Source organism: Bufo gargarizans, chromosome 1 (genome assembly GCF_014858855.1).
Source record: "Bufo gargarizans isolate SCDJY-AF-19 chromosome 1, ASM1485885v1, whole genome shotgun sequence".
NCBI lineage: Eukaryota > Metazoa > Chordata > Amphibia > Anura > Bufonidae > Bufo > Bufo gargarizans.
In genome coordinates this window covers 312,284,254-312,309,895 of record NC_058080.1, presented here as the reverse complement: position 1 = coordinate 312,309,895, position 25,642 = coordinate 312,284,254, and the positions used below count along the sequence as shown (strand labels likewise).

Sequence of the window (25,642 nt, the reverse complement as noted above, 5' to 3'; positions counted from 1 at the left end):
CCCCACTGATCAGTTAGTTAGGATAGAGTATAACTTCAAAACTTGGCACAATCCCTTTAAAGCGTTGATATGTGGTGATACTCTCCCTTAAAGTTTAACAAGAAATGTAAATGATGAACAGGGCCCCTTGAGGTCCTTAGTGTTGCCCGTTTTGAATGTGAAAGCAGTGATCTGATTGGTTACAATGGGTATCACATTCTGTCAGCGGCTCCTCACTTGCTCTTTAGCACCAGACCACAAGCTTTCACAGCTAAAAATCCCATTCGTACGCTGTGGTACAAACCTGCACATGCTCATTTCTTACTGTAATGTGGCCTCATTATGTGCGGTGGTTAGACCCCTAGGAAATATGCCGAGAAGAAGCCCCAGTAAAGCAGTATTGTGCCTCTAGCATCAGTCAGAGTTGGACCTACTGTTTATACACTGAGCCGTATGGTGATACATATGGGGAAGCGGCTGCGCTAGGTCTGCTCCCAAATCATCCACACCACTCCAGGAGATGTTTCTTGGCCCACAACAGGTTAAACCCCACACGTAACAGCCCGGACTGATGAGTGCATTGTAAATGAATGTTTTTAGATACCCAGTACCAAATGAAGACAAAATCCCCTCCACTAGGAAACGCTCTATCATCAGGCACTGTGTGTAGTTCTTATCAATTCCTTAAAGGGATTATCCCATGATTGATGTAAAGAAGACACCGTATACGGTAGTACAAGGTAATCTCTTCTAACAAAGCTAGCACGAGCCCTGTACCTCACATGGATCCAGAGCTCCCCCATTCATTGCTCTGCTGGATTTATATCAGGCTGACAGCTCCGGGGGTGGGATCTTTCTGCTGCAGCTCTCTTCCTATCACAGATTACGGGAGCATATCCTTTCTGCTGCAACTCTCTCCCTATAACTGCCACAGCTTCTAACAGTAAATACAGCTGGTGGCAGTTGAAGGATGAAACTGAGAATGTGTGACCATATCAGTAGGTGGACGTGCACACCATAAAAACCGGGAGGCACCATTACAATGAAGTAAAGAGAACAGCTTACAACTGGAGCATTTTCGGAAAACAAAGTTAATGAAATGCAACTAGTTTTTTATGCAGAACTATATCACCATACCGTTCAATGGTGGCACAACCCTTTAAAGGGAACCTGTCACCTCCCCAAACCATCCCAAGCCGCCAGCAGTAACTGCGTGTAGCCAGCAGCACGTTTCTGATGACGCCTTTCTTCTTGAAGGCAGATGCAACAAAAGTACTGGAAACGTTTTATCCCCTGCCCGACGCGCTTCTCCACACATGCTTGAAGTCACGGGGGCAGCGGCCTCTTTGCTTCAAGTCACGGAAACCACGCCCCCTTGCCTGCCCCTTCGCTGTGACTGACAGCCGGCAGTTTGGCAAAGCCAGCCGAACTCTCTACATAAGCGCTGTCACTCACAGCGAAGGAGGCGTGGTTACCGTGACTTGAAGCAAGAAGGCCACTGCCCCCGTGACTTCAAGCATGTGTGGAGAAGCGCGCCGGGCAGGGGATAAAACAATGATTCCAGTACTTTTGTTGCATCAGCCTTCAGGGAGAAAGGCATCATCAGAAACGTGCTGCTGGCTACACGCAGTTACTGCTGGCGGCTTGGGATGGTTTGGGGAGGCGACAGGTTCCCTTTAAATTAGTTGCATGATCTCATAGTCAAAGTTCTGTAATAGTGGGCCAAATGCAAGATGCCACCTAAGACCTCAATAGCAAATACCATTTTCTGAAGTGAGACAATTCCTTTAAGGGTAAGCCTGGCATGTCTGGTGTGTTGAGCTAGGGCAGGATGTTTAGGAGACTGCAACGGCAGTTTTTTTCTATTTTTCTTTTAAATGCACACATTGGAAAACCCTTTTAAACACAAAAAAAAACATAACCTATAGCGTAATTACATGTAAATAAGAGCCTTGTATTACTAAAACATACTATAATGTGACCATACATTATAAAAGAATATGTTAAGGTAGATCATCAGTGATGGTGAACCTTTTACAGACCGAGTGCCCAAACGGCAATCCAAAACCCACTTATTTATTGCCAAGTGCCAACACAGCAATGAAATCTGAATACTGCAATCCAATACAGTATATCTTCCATGTACTTTATCATTTAGCTAGAATAACCTGCCTACATTCAAAGTGCTGCCTGTACTGTTCATAGTGCGTCCTGCGCTGGTGAATGGCAGGAAAAGTCTAAGGCATATTGGTACACCATAGACTTTTACCAGGGCACAGGTGCCCACAGAGAGGGCTCTGAGTGCCACCTCTGGCACCCGTGCCAAAGGTTTGCCACCACTGTCGTATTGTAACTAGTATGTCTATAGGCTATACAATCAAACTATGGGTTACTTTACAGGGTTTCTGTCATCAGAAAAATCGTTATGTAGCTGGCTTACATGAGCGATGTGCTAATGTCAGCAGAACATAACAGTGTGACTTATATCTCTCTGCCTGCCGCCGTTCGCGCTAAATTATGACTTTTATAATATGCAAATGAGCTTCTAGGTGCTGGTGGGGCGTTGCTGCAGCACCTAGAGGCTCCGTCCTCTCACTGTTTGGCACGCCCTTGTAAAGGTGATTGACATCCTCTGTCTCCTCTGTGCCCCGCAAATCCCGCGGTGACCATTTTAGTATTTGGCGCAGTGAGTGAATGACGGTAGCAGGCATCTTGCAGCAATGCCCCACCAGCACCTAGAAGCTCATTTGCATATGATAAAAGTCATAATTTAGCGCAAACGGAGGCCGGCAGGGCAGATATAAATCATACTCTTATGTTCTGCTGAGATTAGCACATCCCTAATGTCAGCCAGCTACATAATGATTTTTCTGATGACAGAAACCCTTTAAATATAATCAAAGTTAGATGTTTCTAATCGATAATTAAAGGGACACTGACAGGCCCTATAAACATATTTAGTTATTCCTATGCAGTCATAGATCTATTAAAGTGTATTCCAATGATATCAGAGTACCCCCTGTCCGCATTGTAAACCATGTAAAAACTACTTTATATTCATCTGTCAATCACATTTCTTTATGCCCAAGGGGCGTTTTTTCTCATACCTTTGTGCCCAGCCGCGCCCCAACTGTCGTTTCCTACCGCCGCCCAGCTCATTATTATTCACTGCGCTGGGCGGCTCTTACATTCCCCGATCCTGTCAGTTCCTGCGCATGCCCAATAGATACTTATGGGCATCAGGCCTCAATCAGACCATCTGCGCATGCACCGGATACATACCTGTATCCGGCACCCTCCCAAGCCTGAAATTGAATGCGCCTGCGTCCCGTTTTCTTCTATGCGGCTGCTCTCTGTCTCCTGCTGCGCCTGCGCCTGCGCCGGATCTCTCCTCCAAGGCACTCATATCCAGCGCTTCAGAGCGCTGATGTCATCCGAAATTCTGATAGTTAATGCGCCTGCGCCGGCCAAGAAAATCTTCTCTCCGCCCTCATTGCGTGGGATCTGATAGGATCGGGGACTGTAAAAGCCGCCCAGCGCAGTGAATAATAATGAGCTGGGCGGCACTAGGAATCGACAGTTGAGGCGCGGCTGGGCACAAAGGTATGAGAAAAAACGCCCCTTGGGCATAAAGAAATGTGATTGACAGATGAATATAAAGTTGTTTTTACATGGTTTACAATGCGGACAGGGGGTACTCTTATATCGTTGGAATACACTTTAATAGATCTATGACTGCATAGGAATAACTAAATATGTTTATAGGGCCTGTCAGTGTCCCTTTAAGCCAAAAAAATGCGCTATTCAGTAAAATATAATAAATCCTCTGAATTAGGACTCATTAAAACAAACATATGGCCCTCGCGCCCGTGTTGCGGACGGCAAATAGTCCGCAATACAGGGTCTCCGGCCGTGTGAACTCTGTGCTGCAGTGTGGACCCATTGACTTCAATGGATCCGCGATCTGCAAGATACGGTGCTGAGGCATGGACCCAAAAGCCCACGGAGGGGTTTCCAAGTGTTTCAGTGGGCTTCCAAACCGTGCCTCCGCTATGCAAAAGATAGGACATGTCTCTATCTCCCGAATTCTTATAAAGTGAATAATAATTCTACTGTGTTGATCCAAAGAAAGGCAAAAACCCTTATGGGGTGGAAGTGTAGCTTGTACTTTATACTTATTTATACTTGCCATAATTCTTAAGTCTTCTTTTTGTTTCAAAAGACATGTTAATTTGAAGAACGTAATAGTTTGAGCATCACCATTCATGGTCTGTCCACTTAGTGGAAGTGCAGGCTAATCCATAAAAATGAATATCTTGGAAGAACTTGAAAGAACACACGCTCCATAAAAAGAACAAGATGACAATGAAGGGAAATAGTTTATCTTCTGTCACAGGAAATAATGCACTCTGCTAGATGGAACATGGAGCGTCCTGTACACAGTAGGATTCCAGGTGGCTGTAAATAGTGTTGCATATTGCATGAATAGGCCTGTGTATTCTGAGTAAGAATAGAAGGCATTAAAGTAAACATCTGAGCTAGCAGTACCATTTTATACCAATCGTGATTCTCCTCAAGGAAATGCTACCACATCTAGCACGGGAGATTTATCAAAACTGGTGGAAAGGAAAACTGGTACAGTTGCCCATATCAACCAATCAGATTCAATGTTTCATTTTTGAGAGCTCCTTTGGAGAATGAAAGGTAGAATCTGGTTGGTTGCTATTTTCCTTTACACCAGTTTTGATAAATCTTCCCCATTGTGTTGAAATAATAACCATAGGGCAGTGTTCTTCAACCAGTGGATTGAGAGGCACATGTGACAAGCACCCAGCATGTGGCTCCATGGCTTTTGGTAGCTGCAGATACTATTCTGGAAAAGGTCAAAACCCATGTCCCTGCAGTTAAATATTTAATAGACTTTTCCATTTTTAATAATTACCATGGCTCAAACTCATTTCTCGCCTAAAATAGTGGCTCGTGATGAACAAAAGGCTGAAAAACGACTGTCCAAGAGGTTGGTATATACTTACCCCACTCCCTATGCCGCTCTTGGTCCCCGCACCGCCGCTTCTCCCCGGGCTCAGACGAAAACATCCGTGTCGGGGGGAGCAGCCAATGGCGGACGGGGATGAGCCTCCCTAGCATCGTGGGTGACACTAGGGAGGCTTCTCCCCATCCCCTCCTGCCATTGGCTGCTCTCCCCCCCCCCCAACCGGTTGTTTTCAGCCCTGCACAGGGAGAAGCAGCAGCAGGAGTGCGGGGACCAGGAGCAGCGCAGTGAGCGGGCTAACTATATTACCGGTGAGGAGCCCAGCATATGGGGGACATTTTTTTAGTATTGGATAACCCCCTTAAATGATGCCATTACAAATGTACAACTTGTCTCACAAAAACAAGCCCTCATATGGCTATGTAAACGGAAAAATAAAGTTATGACTCTGGGAAGGCAGGGAGTGAAAAACAAAAACACAAAGTTGCCTGCGGCTGATGGGATAAAGAAACCCTCAACCTTTTGTAGTTTGGAGAGCTGCACCATTTCCTATTGAGTTTATGAAAATGTCTCCTGATTTTTCCAAATGTGTCCAAATAACGCGAGGAGCATCCTAAGAAGAATGACATGGTAAATTCATGAGCATCAGAACATAAGCCAAAAGAGATGTTTGACCACGGCTCAGTTCACTTTGTTTATTGGGTGCACAGTTTACTACCTGGCCATGCTGTAAGCAGTCTGCTATCTTCTCCTTCTGCTACTGGCATAGCTAATATTTACTTGACACTTAACACATTAAATACCGTTTCAGCAGACATAAACTTGATACTATCAATTACTTCTGTCAATTTAAAGTTTGCTGCAACAGTGTTTTTAATGCATCAAGTTTCACATCTTTCGACTGACAGCTGTTACTCCCACACAAATGTGCACAGTTCGACCACTGGTGATGGACGAGTGAGCCTGGCATGCAAACAAGTCAAGTTCTTCCACACCAAACTGCCCCAAACATGCCATGCCTTTATGGACCTTGCTTTATGCACAGTCAGACTGGAACAGAAGAGGTCCTTCCCCAGACTGTTCCCACAAAGTTAGAAGCATACAATTGTCTAAAATGTCTTGTACGGTGAAGCGTTAAGATTTAATTTCACTGGAACTAAGGGGCATAGGCCAGCCCCTGAAAAAGAACCCCATAACACCATCAGTCCTCCAGCAAACTTTACAGTTGGCCCAATACAGTCAGGCAGGTAATATTCTCCTGGTATTGGCCAAATCCAGATTCCATTAGTTTAGCATAGGGATGCTCAACCTGCGGCCCTCCAGCTGTTGCAAAACTACAACTCCCAGCATGCCCTAGTAGCTGTAGGCTGTCTAGGCACGATGGGAGTTGTAGTTTTGCAACAGCTGGAGGGCCGCAGGTTGGGCATCCCTGGTTTAGAAGATAGATAAGTGATTCTTTACACCGCAGAACATGTTTCCTCTGCTCCAGAGTCTGGTGGCAGCATGCTTTGCACCACTTCTTACCATGCTTTGTGATGTTCAGCCATGGAACCCATGCCATAAAGCTTCTGGCATGTTCTGTGCTGATGTTAATCAATCAACTTATTTAAAAAAAAAGTTCTAGAAGTTTCCTCCACATTATGCATAAAACCTAGACCATTAAGGTTTTCCATTTCTTAAATCATGTCTGCTGTTATCTTGTATGGGATTTATGCCAGACCTTGGACACTTTCAACTGAGCTTCTAAAAGACAGTATAATGAATTGTTCATCTCAATAATAGGAATCCTTGCCAGAAAGATATAAAGCTGACTCACAATAAAGCCCCTATATCCGTGTACTGTAAGGACCAATGCACATTCATAAAGGATTTATTCTTCAGCGTATTTCGAAGACCTTCAATGTACTGAACTCTATTAATCTAGTTTAGAATCAACTTGCAAGGGGACAGAAAAGTCTCCTATTGTGCATTAGGCGCTGACTAGGACAGATTGTCAGAGATTGGTGACATGATTATTTACTCATCATATTTCCATTCAGGAGGTCAGTTTTATAGTAATGAATCATTCCGGTAAGAATATAATCATACTGAGCTCTAGGTATTAAGCTGCCCATCTACATAAATCATACCTTGCAAAAGTATTCACCCCCCCCCCCCCCCCTTGATTTTTTTCGTATTTTGGTGCCTCACAACCTGGAATTAACATGGATTGTTTGAGGATTTGCATCATTTAATTTACAGAACATGCCCACAACTTTGAAGGTGCTTGTTTTTTTATTGTAAAGCAAACCACAAATAGAACAATATAACAGAAAAGTCAATGTACATAACTATTCACCCCCCTAAAGTCAATACTTTGTAGAGCCACCTTTTGTGGCAATCACAGCTCCAAGTCGCTTTGGATAAGTCTCTATGAGCTTGCCACATCTTACCACTGGGATTTTTGCTTATTCCTCCTTGCAGAACTGCTCCAGCTCCTTCAAGTTGGATGTTTGAGCTTGTGAACAGCAATCTAAGTCTGACCACAGATTTTCTATTGGATTGAGATCTGGGCTTTGACTAGGCCATTCCAGCACATTGACATGTTTCCCCTTAAACCACTCAAGTGTTGCTTTAGCAGTGTGTTTGGGGGCATTGTCCTGCTGGAAGGTGAACCTCCGTCCTATCCTCAGATCACGCACAGAGTGGTACAGGTTTTGCTCAAGAATATCCCTGTATTTAGCACCGTCCATCTTTCCCTCAACTCTGACCAGTTTCCCAGTCCCGGCTGCTGAAAAACATCCCCACAGCATGATGCTGCCACCACCATGTCTCACTGTGGAGATGGTGTTCTTTGGGTGATGTGATGTGTTGGGTTTGCGCCAGCGTTTTCTTTGATGGCCGAAAAGTTCAATTTTAGTCTCATCAGACCAGAGCACCTTCCTCCTTACATTTTGGGAGTCTCTCACATGCCTTTTCGCAAACTCACAACGTGCCTTTTTGTTTTTAGCGGAAAGTAATGGCTTTCTTCTGGCCACTCTGCCATAAAGCCCAACTCTATGGAGCATACATCTTATTTTCGTCCTATGTGCAGATACTCCAGTCTCTGCTGTGGAACTCTGCAGCTCCTCCAGGGTTACCATAGGTCTCTGTGCTGCCTCTCTGATTAATGCCCTCCTTGCCTGGTCCGTGATTTTTGGTGGGCATCCGTCTCTTGGCAGGTTTGCTGTTGTGCCATGTTTTTTTCCATTTGGTTATGATAGATTTCATGGTTCTCCTGGGGATCATCAAAGATATGGATATTTTTTTATAACCTAACCGTGACTTGTACTTCTCAACAACATTGCCCCTTACTTGTTTGGAGAGTTCCTTGGTCTTTATAGCAGTGTTTGGTTAGTGATGCCTCTTGCTTAGGTGTTGAAGCCTCTAGGGCCTTTCAAAAAAGGTGTGTATATGTAATGACAGATCATGTGACACTTAGTATTGCACACAAGTGGACATCATGTCACTAATTGTGTGACTTCTGAAGGTAATTAGTTGCACCAGAGCTTTTTATGGGCTTCCTAACAATGTGGGTGAATACATACGCACATGCCAATTCTCTGTTTTCTATTTCTAAACAATAGTTTTATTGATATATTTTTCTCATTTCACTTCACCAACTTAGACTATTGTGTTCTGATCCATCACATAAAATTCAGATTACAAAACATTGAACTTAAGGCTGTAATGTAACAAAATACGAAAAAAATCAAGGTGGGGGTGAATACTTTTGCAAGGCACTGTAGCTGTTTTTGACCATTTTGTCTGACATTTATTTAGAAATTATAGACATTGTGTGGTAGGCAGAGCAGTCAACAAATATCTAATGAAAATAGAATTATAGAAAACCTTTCACAACACCAAGCGCCTGTGAGGCAGGAAGAGTGGATTTATTTTTTGGGAGTTCAAAATTTGTGACTTTTTGATGCCACAGTCTAGGGTTATGGAGCTCGATAAATCTCTCCCTTTATGTGGTAGATAAATGAGTCAGTGGTCATTCATTATAATTAAATTGTGTTTTACTTTCTCAGAGGTTCTTGGACACTTAGAGCTCATTCAGATGACCGTACTTCAGTGTTCGCATCCGTTCCGCAATTTTCTGGAACTGTTACAGACCCATGCAGTTCAATGGGGCCGTGTGTCGCCTGTTCTGTGGCTCTGCAAAAATATGATATGATGCCTCAGTAAAATATGTATTCAAATTATATATAATACTATATGATAGGACTTGGAAGTGGTTGGCCAATATGTAAAATTATTTTACAGTTATCCCTAATGTATTTTTGGTGTGACCTACATCTGTCACACCTTCCCCGTAGCAGAAGCTCCCCATCAGTGGGCTGTGTAAACTGCTACAATCCTCAGGCACTGCTTCCCTAGGGCAGACGATGGCAGTAGTGACATGATTCGCCTATGTCTCTGCTTTCTGTGCTGTCGCTGGATGGGTCTTCTTCTGCGCTTGAACTGAACTTTATATACTCTTCAGCTCCTGCACAGAAGAAAATTGTCACGGACGTACCGAGACATACAGACGTTCCCGCGACAGGTGGCAGGAGATCTGTGAGACTGGCAACACGTGGTTTGATCTGACATGTTTTCCTTTTGGATCAAATGACGTCTGTGTTGTTTCTGGTGCTTGCCACACCCTGTTTCCCTAGGTGTGGCTATTGCAGTCATTTTACCTTCTCTATTTATTGTGGTTTATAGCTTCTGTTGGACTTGTGGTTAGCTTGTATTTGGTTCTCAGCTAAGTTCCTGGTGCTACCAAAGCTTCATTGAAGATAAGTGTTTCCTTTCCCTTTTGAATTTAGTTTTTATATTTTATATATATCTATATATATATATATATATGTGTGTGTGTGTGTGTTGCCTTTCCCTGTTTGTCATTAGGCCTGAGGGAGACTCCTGTTCGTCCTTCCCTTTGGAGGAACAGGTAGACTCAGTCCTTACATTAGTTCCAGGGTCCTATAGGGCGAGAGAGGATTCTAGGTATCCGGTGTATGAACTTACCTACCTTTGGGGCTTGTTCATACTGGTAGTCTGTCAGGACTGGAGTTAGTGTTTTCTCTAGAAGGCGTCCATCTTCCTTCCCTAGTTTCCAGGCTTTATTCCGATATCTCCTTTTCCCTCCTATGCTGTGTTTTCCTCCCACACACGAGCGTGACAAGAATCTGTCCAGGGACAGCACAGAAAGGGGTGATGTGGATGAATGACGTCACCGCCACCATCTCAGACCCTAAGGATGGAGCGTCCGAGGATTGTAGCAGTTTACAACCCACTGATTGGGGCTCAGAGGACTTTTGCTGCACAATTATAGATTAAGGGTTATTGTAAAATATTTGTACAAAATGTCCACTCCCTTTAACATGAAATGAATACCTTGGACATACATATATAGTACCAAAATTGTTTGACAACAATCAAGAACAGCTTTTCCATTTGTGATATCAATTGTTGACCTAGTCCATCGTCTCTATATTTGCTGCAGTGGAACAGGCTTTCTGGCCACCTGTCTGTTGTTTCATGGACTCTGCCCAAGAATTAATTCCTGAAAAGCCAACAGCACTCTTTCGTTGGATAATAACTTTCCTTCTATAATGCCCTGATCCCATATTAGAATTAGCAGCTTAGAAACTGAAATGGATCCATCTCATTGACATAATCTTTGAGTCAGGAGATTGGGAGAGTGTAGATAGACTGGCCTTAACATTATCAATTGGCACCAAGAGCAGTTTACTGTTTTACCCTTCTAGTTCTTTATTTCTGTATTAATCAGATTTTTCTAAAATTTTGTTCAGGTGGAGAAACCCTTCACAGCAATAAGATTGTCTATAAAAACTGTTTACTGGTAGAACTGAGCTCTTCACAGCCAATAACCTGACTGAAGAACTCCTACCAGTTCACATTCTTCATGGTCCAGGATGTCAGTGGATCACCTGGATATCCATTTGTAATGCGCAGTGATGCACTATGTATTTGCATTTGTTTGCCTTTAAAAGGGTTATGCGACTCTTTGTAACTGGTATTCTCCCCTAGAAGCTTTTAGGAGTAGAATATGGCGGCACACAGATTCAGGCTTTCGTAATTTGCATATTCTGTCGACGGCATATTCAAAAGAGATCATGCCTTGCTCTATTGCAAGGGTCAGCTTTTCCTAGAACTCCTGTAGAAGTGAAAAGCATGTTGGGAGTTGTAGTTTCACGACAGCATGTTGTGGACCTCTCCTCTTGTGTCTAAATAACTACAACTTGTAAGGCGAGTGATTCCAGTAGTAACATTATATTAGCGACTGTCCTTATAGACTGTAATATGTGACAAATGAGACTGAAACATTGGCCAGGGGGTGACCTGCAGCTGCCAGCTTTCATCCTACAACGGGGCATGCGTCAGTCAGGCTGCTCGGTTTAGTTTCATATGCCCTCTTTATGCATTTTTGCATTTATTATTAGTTACATTTCAGATTCTTGTATTTGACGAAACAATTGACTTCTTTGATGATCTGTCAGTGTCTTATGCTTCTGCAGCAAATATCATGTGCTTTTCAGAGATCAGCTCTTCTTTGCTATCTTATTTGACTCCAGTCACTGTTACTAAGAACATACTGGACAGAAGCGAGAAATATGTCCATGAAGTACACAAAACATGTTGTGGGGCTAATCATGCGATTATTGTTAATGCACATTGCCAGGATATATCTTATTATATTATTCATCAGTATTAAAAGTGCCCTTCGTCCATTTCCTAGGCAAATCTGCATATACAGTGCATTCCCCAAGCCTACATCATGGAATAAATGACCACCAGGGGCATTCCTCTAATAGTGGCAGCTGCTAAGGGTCCTAATTACACTAAATACAATGGCTGCTCTGTCTGGGGCTCCTCACTGTACATGTGCCAGGGTTGGATGGGCCCCCTCCCTATTACACAGTTTGTGTCCCTGCCCGCAGTCTACAAGAGCCCATACTGCCCACTGGGCGATGGACTGGCCAATCAGCATTTAGCAGTGGAAGCACAGCCTGCTGCTGATTGGCTAGCCTAGCACCCAGCAGATAGAACTGAGCCTCTAATCCAGTGCTGCCTGTAAGGATCTGCCTGGCCACAGTGACAGGAAGCTGTACACGATGCACAGCCACAGTCAGTAAGCCAGCAGTAGTGTCCAGGGTGCACTGAGGAGTCAAAAAGAAGTTAATGGTTTAGGGGCCTGCCTGGGGCACACTATCCGCTATATAACTGGCATCAGCCGCAAGCAGAGGTTATTGGGGGGCGTTATGGCAGTGCTATGTTATATTCAGTTCATGGGGGGCAGTGACAGGATGGCACACTATATTAAAAACAGCATGTGAAGGAAGTCATATAGACTCCATCTTGTCGCCTTCTCCTCACAGTGGACTCTTCCCCTCCTTTATTCTCATACTGATGCTTGCATTTTTACATAATCTCTAGAACACAATATTCTAAACTCAGGGCCAAATATTTTGTCTTCACTTTTGTGAGTTTCACAGCTTTTTGGCCTAGAGCCATAATGATATGCTGTTGTGTGTGTGTGTGTATATATATATATATATATATATATGTATATATACAGTACAGACCAAAAGTTTGGACACACCTTCTCATTCAAAGAGTTTTCTTTATTTTCATGACTATGAAAATTGTAGATTCACACTGAAAACTTTGAAAGTGTCCGCAAGTGCAGTCACAAAAACCATCAAGCGCTACAAAGAAACTGGCTCACATGCGGACCACCCCAGGAAAGGAAGACCAAGAGTCACTGCTGCTGCGGAGGATAAGTTCATCCGAGTCACCAGCCTCAGAAATCGCAGGTTAACAGCAGCTCAGATTAGAGACCAGGTCAATGCCACCCAGAGTTCTAGCAGCAGACACATCTCTAGAGCAACTGTTAGGAGGAGACTGTGTGAATCAGGCCTTAATGGTAGAATATCTGATAGGAAACCACTGCTAAGGACAGGCAACAAGCAGAAGAGACTTGTTTGGGCTGAAGAATACAAGCAATGGACATTAGACCAGTGGAAATCTGTGCTTTGGTCTGATGAGTCCAAATTTGAGATCTTTGGTTCCAACCACCGTGTCTTTGTGCGACGCAGAAAAGGTGAACGGATGGACTCTACATGCCTGGTTTCCACCGTGAAGCATGGAGGAGGTGGTGTGATGGTGTGGGGGTGCTTTGCTGGTGACACTGTTGGGGATTTATTCAAAATTGAAGGCATACTGAACCAGCATGGCTACCACAGCATCTTGCAGCGGCATGCTATTCCATCCGGTTTGCGTTTAGTTGGACCATCATTTATTTTAACAAGACAATGACCCCAAACACACCTCCAGGCTGTGTAAGGGCTATTTCACCATGAAGGGGGGTGATGGGGTGCTGCGCCATATGACCTGGCCTCCACAGTCACCGGACCTGAACTCAATCGAGATGGTTTGGGGTGAGCTGGACCGCAGAGTGAAGGCAAAAGGGCCAACAAGTGCTAAGTATCTCTGGGAACTCCTTCAAGACTGTTGGAAGACCATTTCAGGTGACTACCTAGCAGTGGTTTCCTATCAGATATTCTACCATGAAGGCCTGATTCACACAGTCTCCTCTTAACAATTGTTCTAGAGATGTGTCTGCTGCTAGAACTCTGTGTGGCATTGACCTGGTCTCTAATCTGAGCTGCTGTTAACCTGCGATTTCTGAGGCTGGTGACTCGGATGAACTTATCCTCCAAACACCTTCCTTTTTAAGACCTGGCATTGAGCTCAGCAACACCAAAAGACCCGAAAGACCACGGTAAACAACTGTAGTGGATGACCGAAGAATTCTTTCCCTGGTGAAGAAAACACCTTTCACAACAGTTGGCCAGATCAAGAACACTCTCCGGGAGGTAGGTGTATGTGTGTCAAAGTCAACAATCAAGAGAAGACTTCACCAGAGTGAATACAGAGGGTTCACAACAAGATGTAATCCATTGGTGAGCCTCAAAAACAGGAAGGCCAGATTAGAGTTTGCCAAACGACATTTAAAAAAGTCTTCACAGTTCTGGAACAACATCCTATGGACAGATGAGACCAAGATCAACTTGTACCAGGGTGATGGGAAGAGAAGAGTATGGAGAAGGAAAGGAACTGCTCATGATCTTAAGCGTACCACCTCATCAGTGAAGCCCTGGTGGTGGCAGTGTCATGGCGTGGGCATGTATGGCTGCCAATGGAACTGGTTCTCTTGTATTTATTGATGATGTGACTGCTGACAAAAGCAGCAGGATGAATTCTGAATTGTTTCGGGCAATATTATCTGCTCATATTCAGGCAAATGCTTCAGAACTCATTGGACGGCTCTTCATAGTGCAGATGGACAATGACCCAAAGCATACTGCAAAAGCAACCAAAGAGTTTTTTAAGGGAAAGAAGTGGAATGTTATGCAATTGCCAAGTCAATCACCTGACCTGAATCCGATTGAGCATGCATTTCACTTGCTGAAGACAAAACTGAAGGGAAAATGCCCCAAGAACAAGCAGGAACTGAAGATAGTTGCAGTAGAGGCCTGGCAGAGCATCACCAGGGATGAAACCCAGCGTCTGGTGATGTCTATGCGTTCCAGACTTCAGGCTGTAATTGACTGCAAAGGATTTGCAACCAAGTATTAAAAAGTGAAGGTTTGATTTATGATTATTATTCTGTCCCATTACTTTTGGCACCTTAACTAGTGGGAGGCACATATGCAAACTGTTGTAATTCCTACACCGTTCACCTGATTTGGATGTAAATACCCTCAAATTAGAGCAGACAGTCTGCAGTTAAAGCACATCTTGTTTGTTTAATTTCAAATCCATTGTGGTGGTGTATAGAGCCAAAAATGTTAGAATTGTGTTGATGTCCCAATATTTATGGACCTGACTGTAGTTCATCTCATACCTGAATTGTAAGTGGACTGTCCACAGTGCTGCTACTTGAACATACTCGAGTGCCATGTTGGCCTGCTAGTACATTCTTCAGAACATGTTTCACCAATATCTAGTGTTTTATGTCCAACTGCTAATGCTGAAATTGCTCAGTAAATAAGCACTGCCAGAATTACAATAGTTATCTCCTGTTACAGTCTGGTTGCCCTGTAAACATCCATCTAAAAGTGTCCTAACATGGTATTGGTTACAATCTTGGATTAAATCTCTAGAGGGATTATAGGATTCTCAAACACAAGTCAAATGTTATGTGGAAAATATCAGCATTCTCTTACATAGCAGCTTTTTATTCACAAATGGAGGCCTGTGGTGAAGAGTATTGTTAATCCTTGCATACTGCAGGCGCCACAAAGAGAAAATGTTTGCTGCTATTTAACTAGTGATGTGTGTGGCTGCAGTTCGCTTGATCGGTGATCCATTCTATAGTCTGCTGGGTTTAGCCCTTAAAGCAGGTCAAAATTAAATATTTCGTGTTGCTACAAAATCCATAGGGGTGTGCAAATTATTTTGCTCCAAAGTTCCTTTTTCTCCCTTCACCTTTCAGTGTCTAGTCACTTTTCTATAAGCTTTGCATAAATTAATAGTACATGTGAATGAATATAAGAAACTTTGTAATATATCTTATTGGAGAAAATTGTCTCTGCTTCCAGCAGTTTACTTTTATAGACGTTTATGGACAGCTGTAATCTGATTCTTCAGTGAGCTGGACCTAGTGGGGGATATTAGTTTTGGATCAGGAAGTGTGTATCAGACTTTGTCATAGAACTGTAGCCTGTGTGATTAAGTTAGTACATTCTGTTTTTAACACTACTAGGCGGAAGCTTCCGCCCAGCAGAGTCCAATGATGTCACCGGTACCAATAGGCGGGCTTTACCGCTGCACTAGCATGTTAAACGGCTAGGGCAGCATTAAAGCCAACCCATCAGAGCCCGTGACGTGACTGGGAACACTGCTAGGCAGAAGCCTCCGCCTAGCAGTGTAAAAATATAAACCAAAACACATAAAATGCTCTGATGCTCATGTCAGGGGGGCCGGAGGGGTGAAGATGGGGATATGCGGAAACCCCCCTTTAGTGTATATTCACATGCAACGTATTTTTTGCAGAACTTTCTGTAACTGAAACACAGTTCCATGCATCCAAATGTGCATAGATTTCACCAAGCTCCATTCAAATGAATGGTAGTTACAGAAAGTTCTGCAACAAATCTACCTCTTCTGAATATGCCAATAACTAGCCCTTGTAAAGATGCCACCTGACTAAGGAGAATAACCAACAATAAGCAAAGTGATTGTTAATACGATCGTTTATCCCCCAATCATTCAGCCTTCTTTCACTCCACACCAGGGAGTGTGAAAGGTATTTAGTGCAGATGGAGTTGTATATCATCGTATCTGATCGCCAAACATTAGTTACTATTCGTTTCTCTACATGGTTTATATGCTTGTTATCAACACAAACTTGGACCATGGATTGGTGTGATTATGGATGGAGAGGACGATGAACACAATAGAAAGGAGGAGCAGGCTGCACAGTGTGTATTAGATGGTCTGGAAACAAAGGAGTGAGAGCTACAGCATGGTGCCAGCACTGAGACACCAGTCTGATGTATTCATAAAACACAGTAAAGTCGCACTGCAACACCATTGATAATCATTAGATTCAATGTCGTGTGACACGTCGCTATGTAGACCCAGCCTATTATTTCCCGTCCATGTCCTATCTGCATTTTCGCTCATTGCACACTAACCCATTCATTTCTATGGGTCTGCAAAAAAATTGGACAGCACATGAATGTCATCTGTGTGCTGTCTGCATCCGTGTGGCCGGGCCGCAAATTATAGAACCTATCCTATTCTCCATTTAGCAGACAAGAATAGGCTTTTTTACAGTGGGTCTTGCAAAATTTCGGGATGCACATAAACTACATCCATATTTTGCGGATCTGTGATTTGCGGACCGCATTAGATACTGCTGTGTGCAGGAGGCCTTACTTGCATAAGGAGAAATGCTGTCTGTGGCAGGGCAGGGCTCATAAATATGTCTTATCTCACAGTGCTGGTATCGTGCACAACAAACAGTCACACGTAAGTGACACGCAGCTGATATCAGTGTGTGGCAGTGCTTTATGCCGCCCTCAGTATGTACAGGTTCCCTTTATGGCCTCACAAAGGTTGGGAATGTTTAATCTATAATATCTTAATTAAAAATGAACATCGTAATGAATATATGGCAATATCATCTTTCTCTGTTTCTTTTGTAGGAGAGTTACTGACTCAGCCAAGACCAGAAGGGATAAAAGAAATAGTGTGTCCTAAAAATGGCAGTGAGCGAGTGAACGTCGCCCTGGTTTATCCCCCTACTCCCACAGTGATCAGCCCCTGCTCCAAGTAACCACCCGGCATCCGCTTCTCTGCTGCCGTATTTAGGAACTGTCAAAGCAAAGTTGGAAAGGAAGAAAATTTTACAAATGAGACAATCAGAGCCCCCGAGATATTTCTCAAAGAACCTGGATATTTGAACATTTTGGAATGCAGCAAAGGCACACCTCTTATTCACTGACGGGCACCAATACTACTTCAAAGCTTTAAGGTAAGTACTCAGGCTGGAAGATGTTAAGGCGTGTTTATAGCCTGATTCATACACCTATCTGAATGGATTATGTCATTACAGAAAATCCATATGTTTGTCCCTTATATCATGCAATATTATAACCAAAGCCAAGTGACTGAATCCACTTTGTAGTATAATACGCATAACCAGTCATTGACGTACATGTACATTAGGAGGATCACACAAGCGGCCCACATGCAATCTACAGTGGGAGCTTGTCTGAAAGCATGGCTTCATAGTTTGCCAGGGACAGACCATGTCTGCCCATACATAGGACAAACAGAGGATTCTGCTTCCTAACTCTCTCTAGCATAAGCTCCAATGGAAGACATAACATAGCAGAGCTAAGCAGTTTACATGTCACTGTAACAGCAGCTGCTGTGCGCCGCTGTTCTGCTTACCGCCGCGGTCCCGGGCGCCGTGTTCAGCGGTGATCTGCTGCCAGTGTTTCCTTTCAGCCTTGGCCACCGCATGCTTGCTGCTTGTTTCCTGCAGCATTTCCTTAAGGGCTGGCGCGCGTCACTTCCTGTGTTTTATGGGTTGGATCATGTGACCTCGCCAACCAATCCTAGCCCTCCTGCACATATATAAGTGGCTCAGCCCCCTTCCCAGATGCCTTAGTGTCAAGGTCTTTGTGTCCTGCTAAGGTTCCTGATAGCTGCTTGTGGGCCTGGTCTCTGCTATTTGTTTGATCCCTGCTTGACTTGCCTGTTGCTGATCTGAATTGCCTGACCTGTTCTGCCTTCCCTGACCTATTGCCTGTCTGACTTCTGTCTTATCCTTCGGTCCTGCACTGTTGCTCCTGGTTATGACTCAGCCTGTTGACAACGCCTGTACCTCTGGTATCTTTCTCAGGTACCTCCTGGTCTGCCTGGACCAGCTGCCTCGTGTGCCTATCCTTCTCAAGAGGTAGTGACCTGGTGTTTGCCTTGGGAAAGTATATCACCACCATCAGGGGTACTGTGAAGATTGAGGGGTTCACTTAGACAACCTGGGGTGGGTCATTTCTCTGGCACCCCCCCCCAATACTTGACCACACACCTCTTACATCCAGGGACATCTCCTGTCATGTAGATCTTCTCTTTCCTCTTCTCCTCCATTAGACCGCCATGAGAAATTCTTTCAGCCGCATCTCGTCTCTACAGAGTTTGTAACAGACATGTTAGATTTCTCAATTTTTTCATCAACCTCTCCATCCTGGTGTCATCCTGCTGCCACCCCCAATACCTGTGCCCGTTGTGCTCCCCAATGCCCCTAGGTACTATACTGCTGAAAAAATACTTACCCTAATAGACATAATTGGAGTCCTTTATCAAACTGGTCTAAAGTAGAACTGCATTTCCAAAAGAGCTGTCAAAAATGAAAGGTGGAATCTGATTGGTTGCTATGGGAAACTAAGCAGGTTCTACTTTACACCAGTTTGATAAATGACCCCAAATGTTCCTATAGTGTCCACAGCAGCTATACCATCCCCTATAATGCCCCCAGTAATAACACCCTATATTGTGCTCCTGGTAATAATACCTCTATAGTGTCCCCAGAAATAATAGACTGGCCTCTACAGTGCCTCCCCAATAGCAATGCCCCCATGCTGTCCCCCACACCGTAGTATCCCCCACACGGTAGTGTCCCCCACGCTGCCCCCCACACAGTAATTTCCCCCATACAGTAGTGTCCCCCACGCTGCCCCCAAAATTTCCCCCACGCTGCCCCCCCCACACAGTAGTGTCCCCCACGCTGCCCCCCCCACACAGTAGTGTCCCCCACGCTGCCCCCCCACACAGTAGTGTCCCCCACGCTGCCCCCCACACAGTAGTGTCCCCCACGCTGCCCCCCCACACAGTAGTGTCCCCCACGCTGCCCCCCCACACAGTAGTGTCCCCCACGCTGCCCCCCCCCACACAGTAGTGTCCCCCACGCTGCCCCCCCACACAGTAGTGTCCCCCATGCTGCCCCCCCCACACAGTAGTGTCCCCCACGCTGCCCCCCCCCACACAGTAGTGTCCCCCACGCTGCCCCCCCCCCACACAGTAGTGTCCCCCACGCTGCCCCCCCCACACAGTAGTGTCCCCCACGCTGCCCCCCCCCCACACAGTAGTGTCCCCCACGCTGCCCCCCCACAGTTGTGTCCCCCACGCTGCCCCCCCACACAGTTGTGTCCCCCACGCTGTCCCCCACGCTGCCCCCCACACAGTTGTCCCCCACGCTGCCCCCCACACAGTAGTGTCCCCCACGCTGCCCCCCCACACAGTAGTGTCCCCCACGCTGCCCCCCCACACAGTAGTGTCCCCCACGCTGCCCCCCCACACAGTAGTGTCCCCCACGCTGCCCCCCACACAGTAGTGTTCCCCCACGCTGCCCCCCCACACAGTAGTGTCCCCCACGCTGCCCCCCCACACAGTAGTGTCCCCCACGCTGCCCCCCCACACAGTAGTGTCCCCCACGCTGCCCCCCCACACAGTAGTGTCCCCCACGCTGCCCCCCCACACAGTAGTGTCCCCCAAGCTGCCCCCCCACACAGTAGTGTCCCCCCACGCTGCCCCCCCACACAGTAGTGTCCCCCACGCTGCCCCCCCCACACAGTAGTGTCCCCCACGCTGCCCCCCCCCACACAGTAGTGTCCCCCACGCTGCCCCCCCACACAGTAGTGTCCCCCACGCTGCCCCCCCACACAGTAGTGTCCCCCACGCTGCCCCCCCACCCACACACAGTAGTGTCCCCCACGCTGCCCCCCCCACACAGTAGTGTCCCCCACGCTGCCCCCCCCACACAGTAGTGTCCCCCACGCTGCCCCCCCCACACAGTAGTGTCCCCCCACGCTGCCCCCCCCACACAGTAGTGTCCCCCACGCTGCCCCCCCACACAGTAGTGTCCCCCACGCTGCCCCCCCCACACAGTAGTGTCCCCACGCTGCCCCCCCCACACAGTAGTGTCCCCCACGCTGCCCCCCCCACACAGTAGTGTCCCCCACGCTGCCCCCCCCACACAGTAGTGTCCCCCACGCTGCCCCCCCACACAGTAGTGTCCCCCACGCTGCCCCCCCACACAGTAGTGTCCCCCACGCTGCCCCCCCCACACAGTAGTGTCCCCCACGCTGCCCCCCCACACAGTAGTGTCCCCCACGCTGCCCCCCCCACACAGTAGTGTCCCCCACGCTGCCCCCCCCCCACACAGTAGTGTCCCCCACGCTGCCCCCCCCACACAGTAGTGTCCCCCACGCTGCCCCCCCACACAGTAGTGTCCCCCACGCCTTTCCCCCCACAGAGTAGTGTCCCCCACGCTGCCCCCCCCACACAGTAGTGTCCCCCACGCTGCCCCCCCCCACACAGTAGTGTCCCCCACGCTGCCCCCCCCACACAGTAGTGTCCCCCACGCTGCCCCCCCCCCACACAGTAGTGTCCCCCACGCTGCCCCCCCCCACACAGTAGTGTCCCCCACGCTGCCCCCCCCCCACACAGTAGTGTCCCCCACGCTGCCCCCCCCCCCCCCACACAGTAGTGTCCCCCACGCTGCCCCCCCCACACAGTAGTGTCCCCCACATTGCCATCCCTCCCATAATAAATTGGGATCAGCTCTGCACTGAGGCTCAACTGCAGGGGCAGTATTCCTCCTGTAATGTACAAAACCTGTGAGAGGGCATTTAAAGTATCAAATAAGAAAATAGTAAATAAAAAATTTTTAGGCAAAATAATAGAAAAAGCCACCACACTCCAACACAAAAAATTCTAGTCCCACCCTTGGCACCTATAAGGTCCCTTTCACACGAGCGAGTGCAATGCGTGACGTGAACGCATATCACCCGCACTGAATCCTGACCCATTCATTTCAATGGGTCTGTGTACATGAGCGTTGTTTTTCACGCATCAGTTCTGCGTTGCGTGAAAATCGCAGCATGTTCTATATTCTGCGTTTTTCACGCAGCCCTGGCCCCATAGAAGTGAATAGGGCTGTGTGAAAAACGCATTGCATCCACAAGCAAGTGCGGGTGCGATGCGTTTTCACTGATGGTTGCTAAGAGATGCTGTTTGTAAACATTCTGTTTTTTTATCTCGCGCATGAAAAACGCATCAAAACGCATTGCACCCACATGGAAAAAACTGAACAACTAAACGCAACCTTAGACAAAACTGACTGAACTTGCTTGCAAAATAGTGCGAGTTTCACTGAACGCACTCTGAACGCATCCGGCCCCAATCCGCAACGCCCGTGTGAAACCAGCCTTAGGCCTCTTTCACACTACAGTATATTGAATTCAGTGTTTTGCGTTCCGTTTTTCACGGATCCGTTGTTCCGTTTTTTGCTTCCGTTGTGGTTCCGTTTCCGTTCCGTTCCGTTTTTCCGTATGGCATATACAGTAATTACATAGAAAAAATTGGGCTGGGCATAACATTTTCAATTGATGGTTCCGCAAAAAACGGAACGGATACGGAAGACATACGAATGCATTTCCGTATGTGTTCCGTTTTTTTTGCGGACCCATTGACTTGAATGGAGCCACGGACTGTGATTTGCGGCCAAATATAGGACATGTTCTATCTTTTCAACGGAACGGAAATACGGAAACGGAATGCATACGGAACACATTCCGTTTTTTTGCGGAACCATTGAAATGAATGGTTCCGTATACGGACCGTATACGGAACGCAAAAAACGGACCGCAAAACGGAAAAAAAAAACGGTAGTGTGAAAGAGGCCTTATTCTTGCATCCGATATATTAAAACGACGATTATAAAAAGGGGACAAACACACGTTTTAGAAAACAGAATGCAGAATTTTGCCTACATTGTGTGGCCTACAGTAATGTTTGTACACGTGTAGTAAAAAAAAAGTTGAATTTTCTTTTTTTTGGGGGGTGGTGAATTATAGGTGTAAAGCAGGAAAAATGTAGTAAACAACTTTTATGTAAGGAGAAAACGGTATTAAACTGTATTAAAGAGGAACATCCAGGTTCTTTTCAGGTCATGAAATTACATATTGCCTAACAAACTGCATGAATTATTATACTCTTCATGTATTCTGGTAATATGATTCAGAGGAAAGGTACGGAACATGTTTTTGTTTTCAAAGACTCTGTGACAAAAGTATAATGGGTAGTTATTTAAAGGGGTTTCCAGGGCTTAAATATTCATCACCTGTCTTAGGGATAAGAAATCCATATTGGATCGGTGGGGGCCCCTTCATACTGTGCGAAGCACAGCGCCGTACACAATGAGTGGAGTGCTGGTGGTCATTTTCTCCTCGGCCAGGTCTCTGTGTAGTGATTCTAAGGGACTAAACGGCCCGGATGGGGGGTTCTGCCGATGCAGGCCGTTAGAACTGGAGTCAGGCTCTCATGTGAGAGATCCGTGCAGCGCTTAGACTGGGCTGCCATAAAAAGGTGACGGCCTGACCTAAGGCCCATTAAGGACTGCCTTAAAAAGGTAAATTGGTCACTAATGGACTTTGTATTTAAAAGGGTTATCTGAGACAAAAAAAATGTCCACCATATGCCCGGGCCCCTCACACTGAATCTGCTTACCTGGCTTCCCACACCGCTCCTGGTCCCTCCACAGTGGCTGCCGCGTCTCCCAGTGCGTGGATGAAAACATCTGGTGTCGGGGGGAGCAGCCAATGGCAGGCGGTGATGGGGACGAGCCTCCCTAGTATCGTGGGTGACACGGAGAGAAGCAGCAGCGGCGCGGGGAGCCAGAGTCCAGACTTGGTGAAGTTTAATGGTTTTTACTTGAATAAACTTGCAATAGACTTGTGTTATCCAAGCAGTACTTGATCTTTCTCTTGGCTCCAGCAGGCTAAGGGTAAACTGGCAGATAAACTTGAATACTTTGCTTTATTCCTCTGCTGCTGTGGTATTCTCTGGCTTCAGTCTGGTTACTGGACTTTCTGGAGGCTCTGGTACCATTGAGTAGAGTGTCTTTGGCAGTTGACCCCCTCGCAATACTCCATCTATGAACTGCGAGGAGTCGGGGTGCTTTGCAAGTTGCTTCCCCTGGAAGACTCCTGCTGCAGAAGGGGGGAATTCTCCCCTCAAGCACCATGTCTGGTCCCTTTGGACTCTAAAACTGAACTCTCTATAAGAAGCAGGACTAGCCAAACGTCTGCCCAAAAGGGGGAGAATGGAATGGTAAGTTCCATTCTTTCTAAAGGTAATCTGCCAGGTACACGGCCACCTGCTGGACAACCAGGCACAGTGCATGAAATCCAATACATAGGTTACAGAGCAGTATTATTAAGGCACAATGTCAGAGGACCTGGAATTAGATACACAGATGACATTCTCAGCTAGCCATTAGAGACAATATCTAGGTGTAAGAATGGTAGTGCCCCCTCTGGTCTTTATGCGCACTCATAATATTCCTTTATAATATTACTAAAAAATCACCTGTGTAACTTATGCCCCATGGATTTTTATCAGCTGAACATACCATTTTTTATTTGACATGATCTTTTTTTGGGGGCACACATAGTATAAGACTTTTATACGTTTACTGGTGTTAATATAAGAAAAATAACACTGTGATTTGTATTTTATTTTCTTTCTTAATACTTATCTTGTCTTTCTGCAGGAAACATAAAGAATATATTAATTTATTGCTGCTTACAGTTTATGGGCAGAAATGGATGTTCTGCAACCCTGGACACGACGTGGACTTTTATGGACAATAAAGATTGTTGTTGGTATTGGGTTATGTTCTTACTTTACTGTATAGATATCTTTCAGCAGTTATATATCACATGAGAGGTTGTGGGAATTAAACAGATGGCTATGTTAATGGCTTCTCAGGGATTTGCTTGCCATGCACTTATAAGCCATGACATGTCACATTGTCGCATTGTGAATATATGCTCTTCAAATGTCAAAGTCCGCTAAAGATCATTGGGATTTGACTTGAACAAAATATCATTTTCTTTTTATATATACTGTACAAAAGAAAAAGCACATTAAATTTATACATCTTTCAAAATCTGATTGTGGTAATAATGTGCATTTTTTTGTGTTGTGAGGGAATGTTTATAGCAACCAAATGTATAATGACCGGTGTACAAATATGTATATATACAGTATATTAGTCAAGCAAAAGACTGGACGCACCCTTAACTGGTGTATTTGTAGAAAATTGACTTCCAATGTGTAAAAGTATTATTTGGGGGGAGGCCATATTATTTTGTGGGGGAAACTGTTTTTGCCGCCATTTTGATTTCAACTCAGGTTTCTCTAATATTTCAATCATGGCTAGAATTTACTCAAACGCACTGGAAGTTTTTACCTGATTAGGAGTTGAGCAAGGTCAAAGTTTCCTAAAGTGCTTTACATGACATGTTCAATGTGTTCAGCATGCATACGGTTAAACATTTTATCCAGTTTTCGTGGACACAGCACTGTAGTCTTCATCGTTCCTGATGACAGCGCCCATAGATAGGACCCTACATTTTTTCCTGTTAACCCAAGAACAAAAAGCTAAAAGATGAAAATCTCACCTTGGCATTCAGTGTAGACCAGGGACGTCAAACTCGTGGCCCTCCAGCTGTTGCAAAACTACAACTCCCATCATGCCTGGGCATACTACAGCTATCAGGGAATGATGGGAGTTGTAGTTTTGCAACATCTGGAGGGCCATGAGTTTGACATCCATGGTGTAGACCCTCACAAGGGCAACTTCGGAAGTGAGATGTAAAGTGTAACGGACGTACATCTAAAGAGGTTTTATAATTTTATACAAATAGAGCTTAGTCACCGTATAAATAATAAACTCCCCAAACTTTCTAATATACTTTAGGTTTCAATTTCTCACCATTTTAAGATGCTTGTTTGCTGTCAATGAATGAGAACATTTTTGTTTACATTCATAGCCTGCAAACATTCACATAGCTAGCCCTTCTCTCAGCTGAGAAATGGATACTTCCTGAGTAAGATTCCAGACTGATACATAGTAGCAACTGTCAGTGACATTTGGGCGGCTACTGCTGATGTATTTAAGGCTACTTTCACACTCGCGTTTGGTGCGGATCCGTCATGGATCTGCACAAACGCATCCTTTCAGATAATACATCCGTCTGCATCCGTTCAGAACCGATC

General features: G+C 45.5%; 1 protein-coding gene across 1 annotated transcript in view; it reads left to right on the top strand.

Annotated features, from left to right (window-relative positions):
* Window positions 1-24,535, top strand: part of MFHAS1 (multifunctional ROCO family signaling regulator 1) — a 61,786-nt gene extending 37,251 nt beyond the window's left edge. The window contains exons 2-3 of the mRNA XM_044305248.1: window positions 17,218-17,546; window positions 24,132-24,535. Coding sequence (XP_044161183.1) covers window positions 17,218-17,348 — 131 coding nt within the window. The 3' untranslated portion in view covers window positions 17,349-17,546; window positions 24,132-24,535. The remainder of the gene's footprint in view (window positions 1-17,217; window positions 17,547-24,131) is intronic.
* Window positions 24,536-25,642: the final 1,107 nt, after the last annotated feature.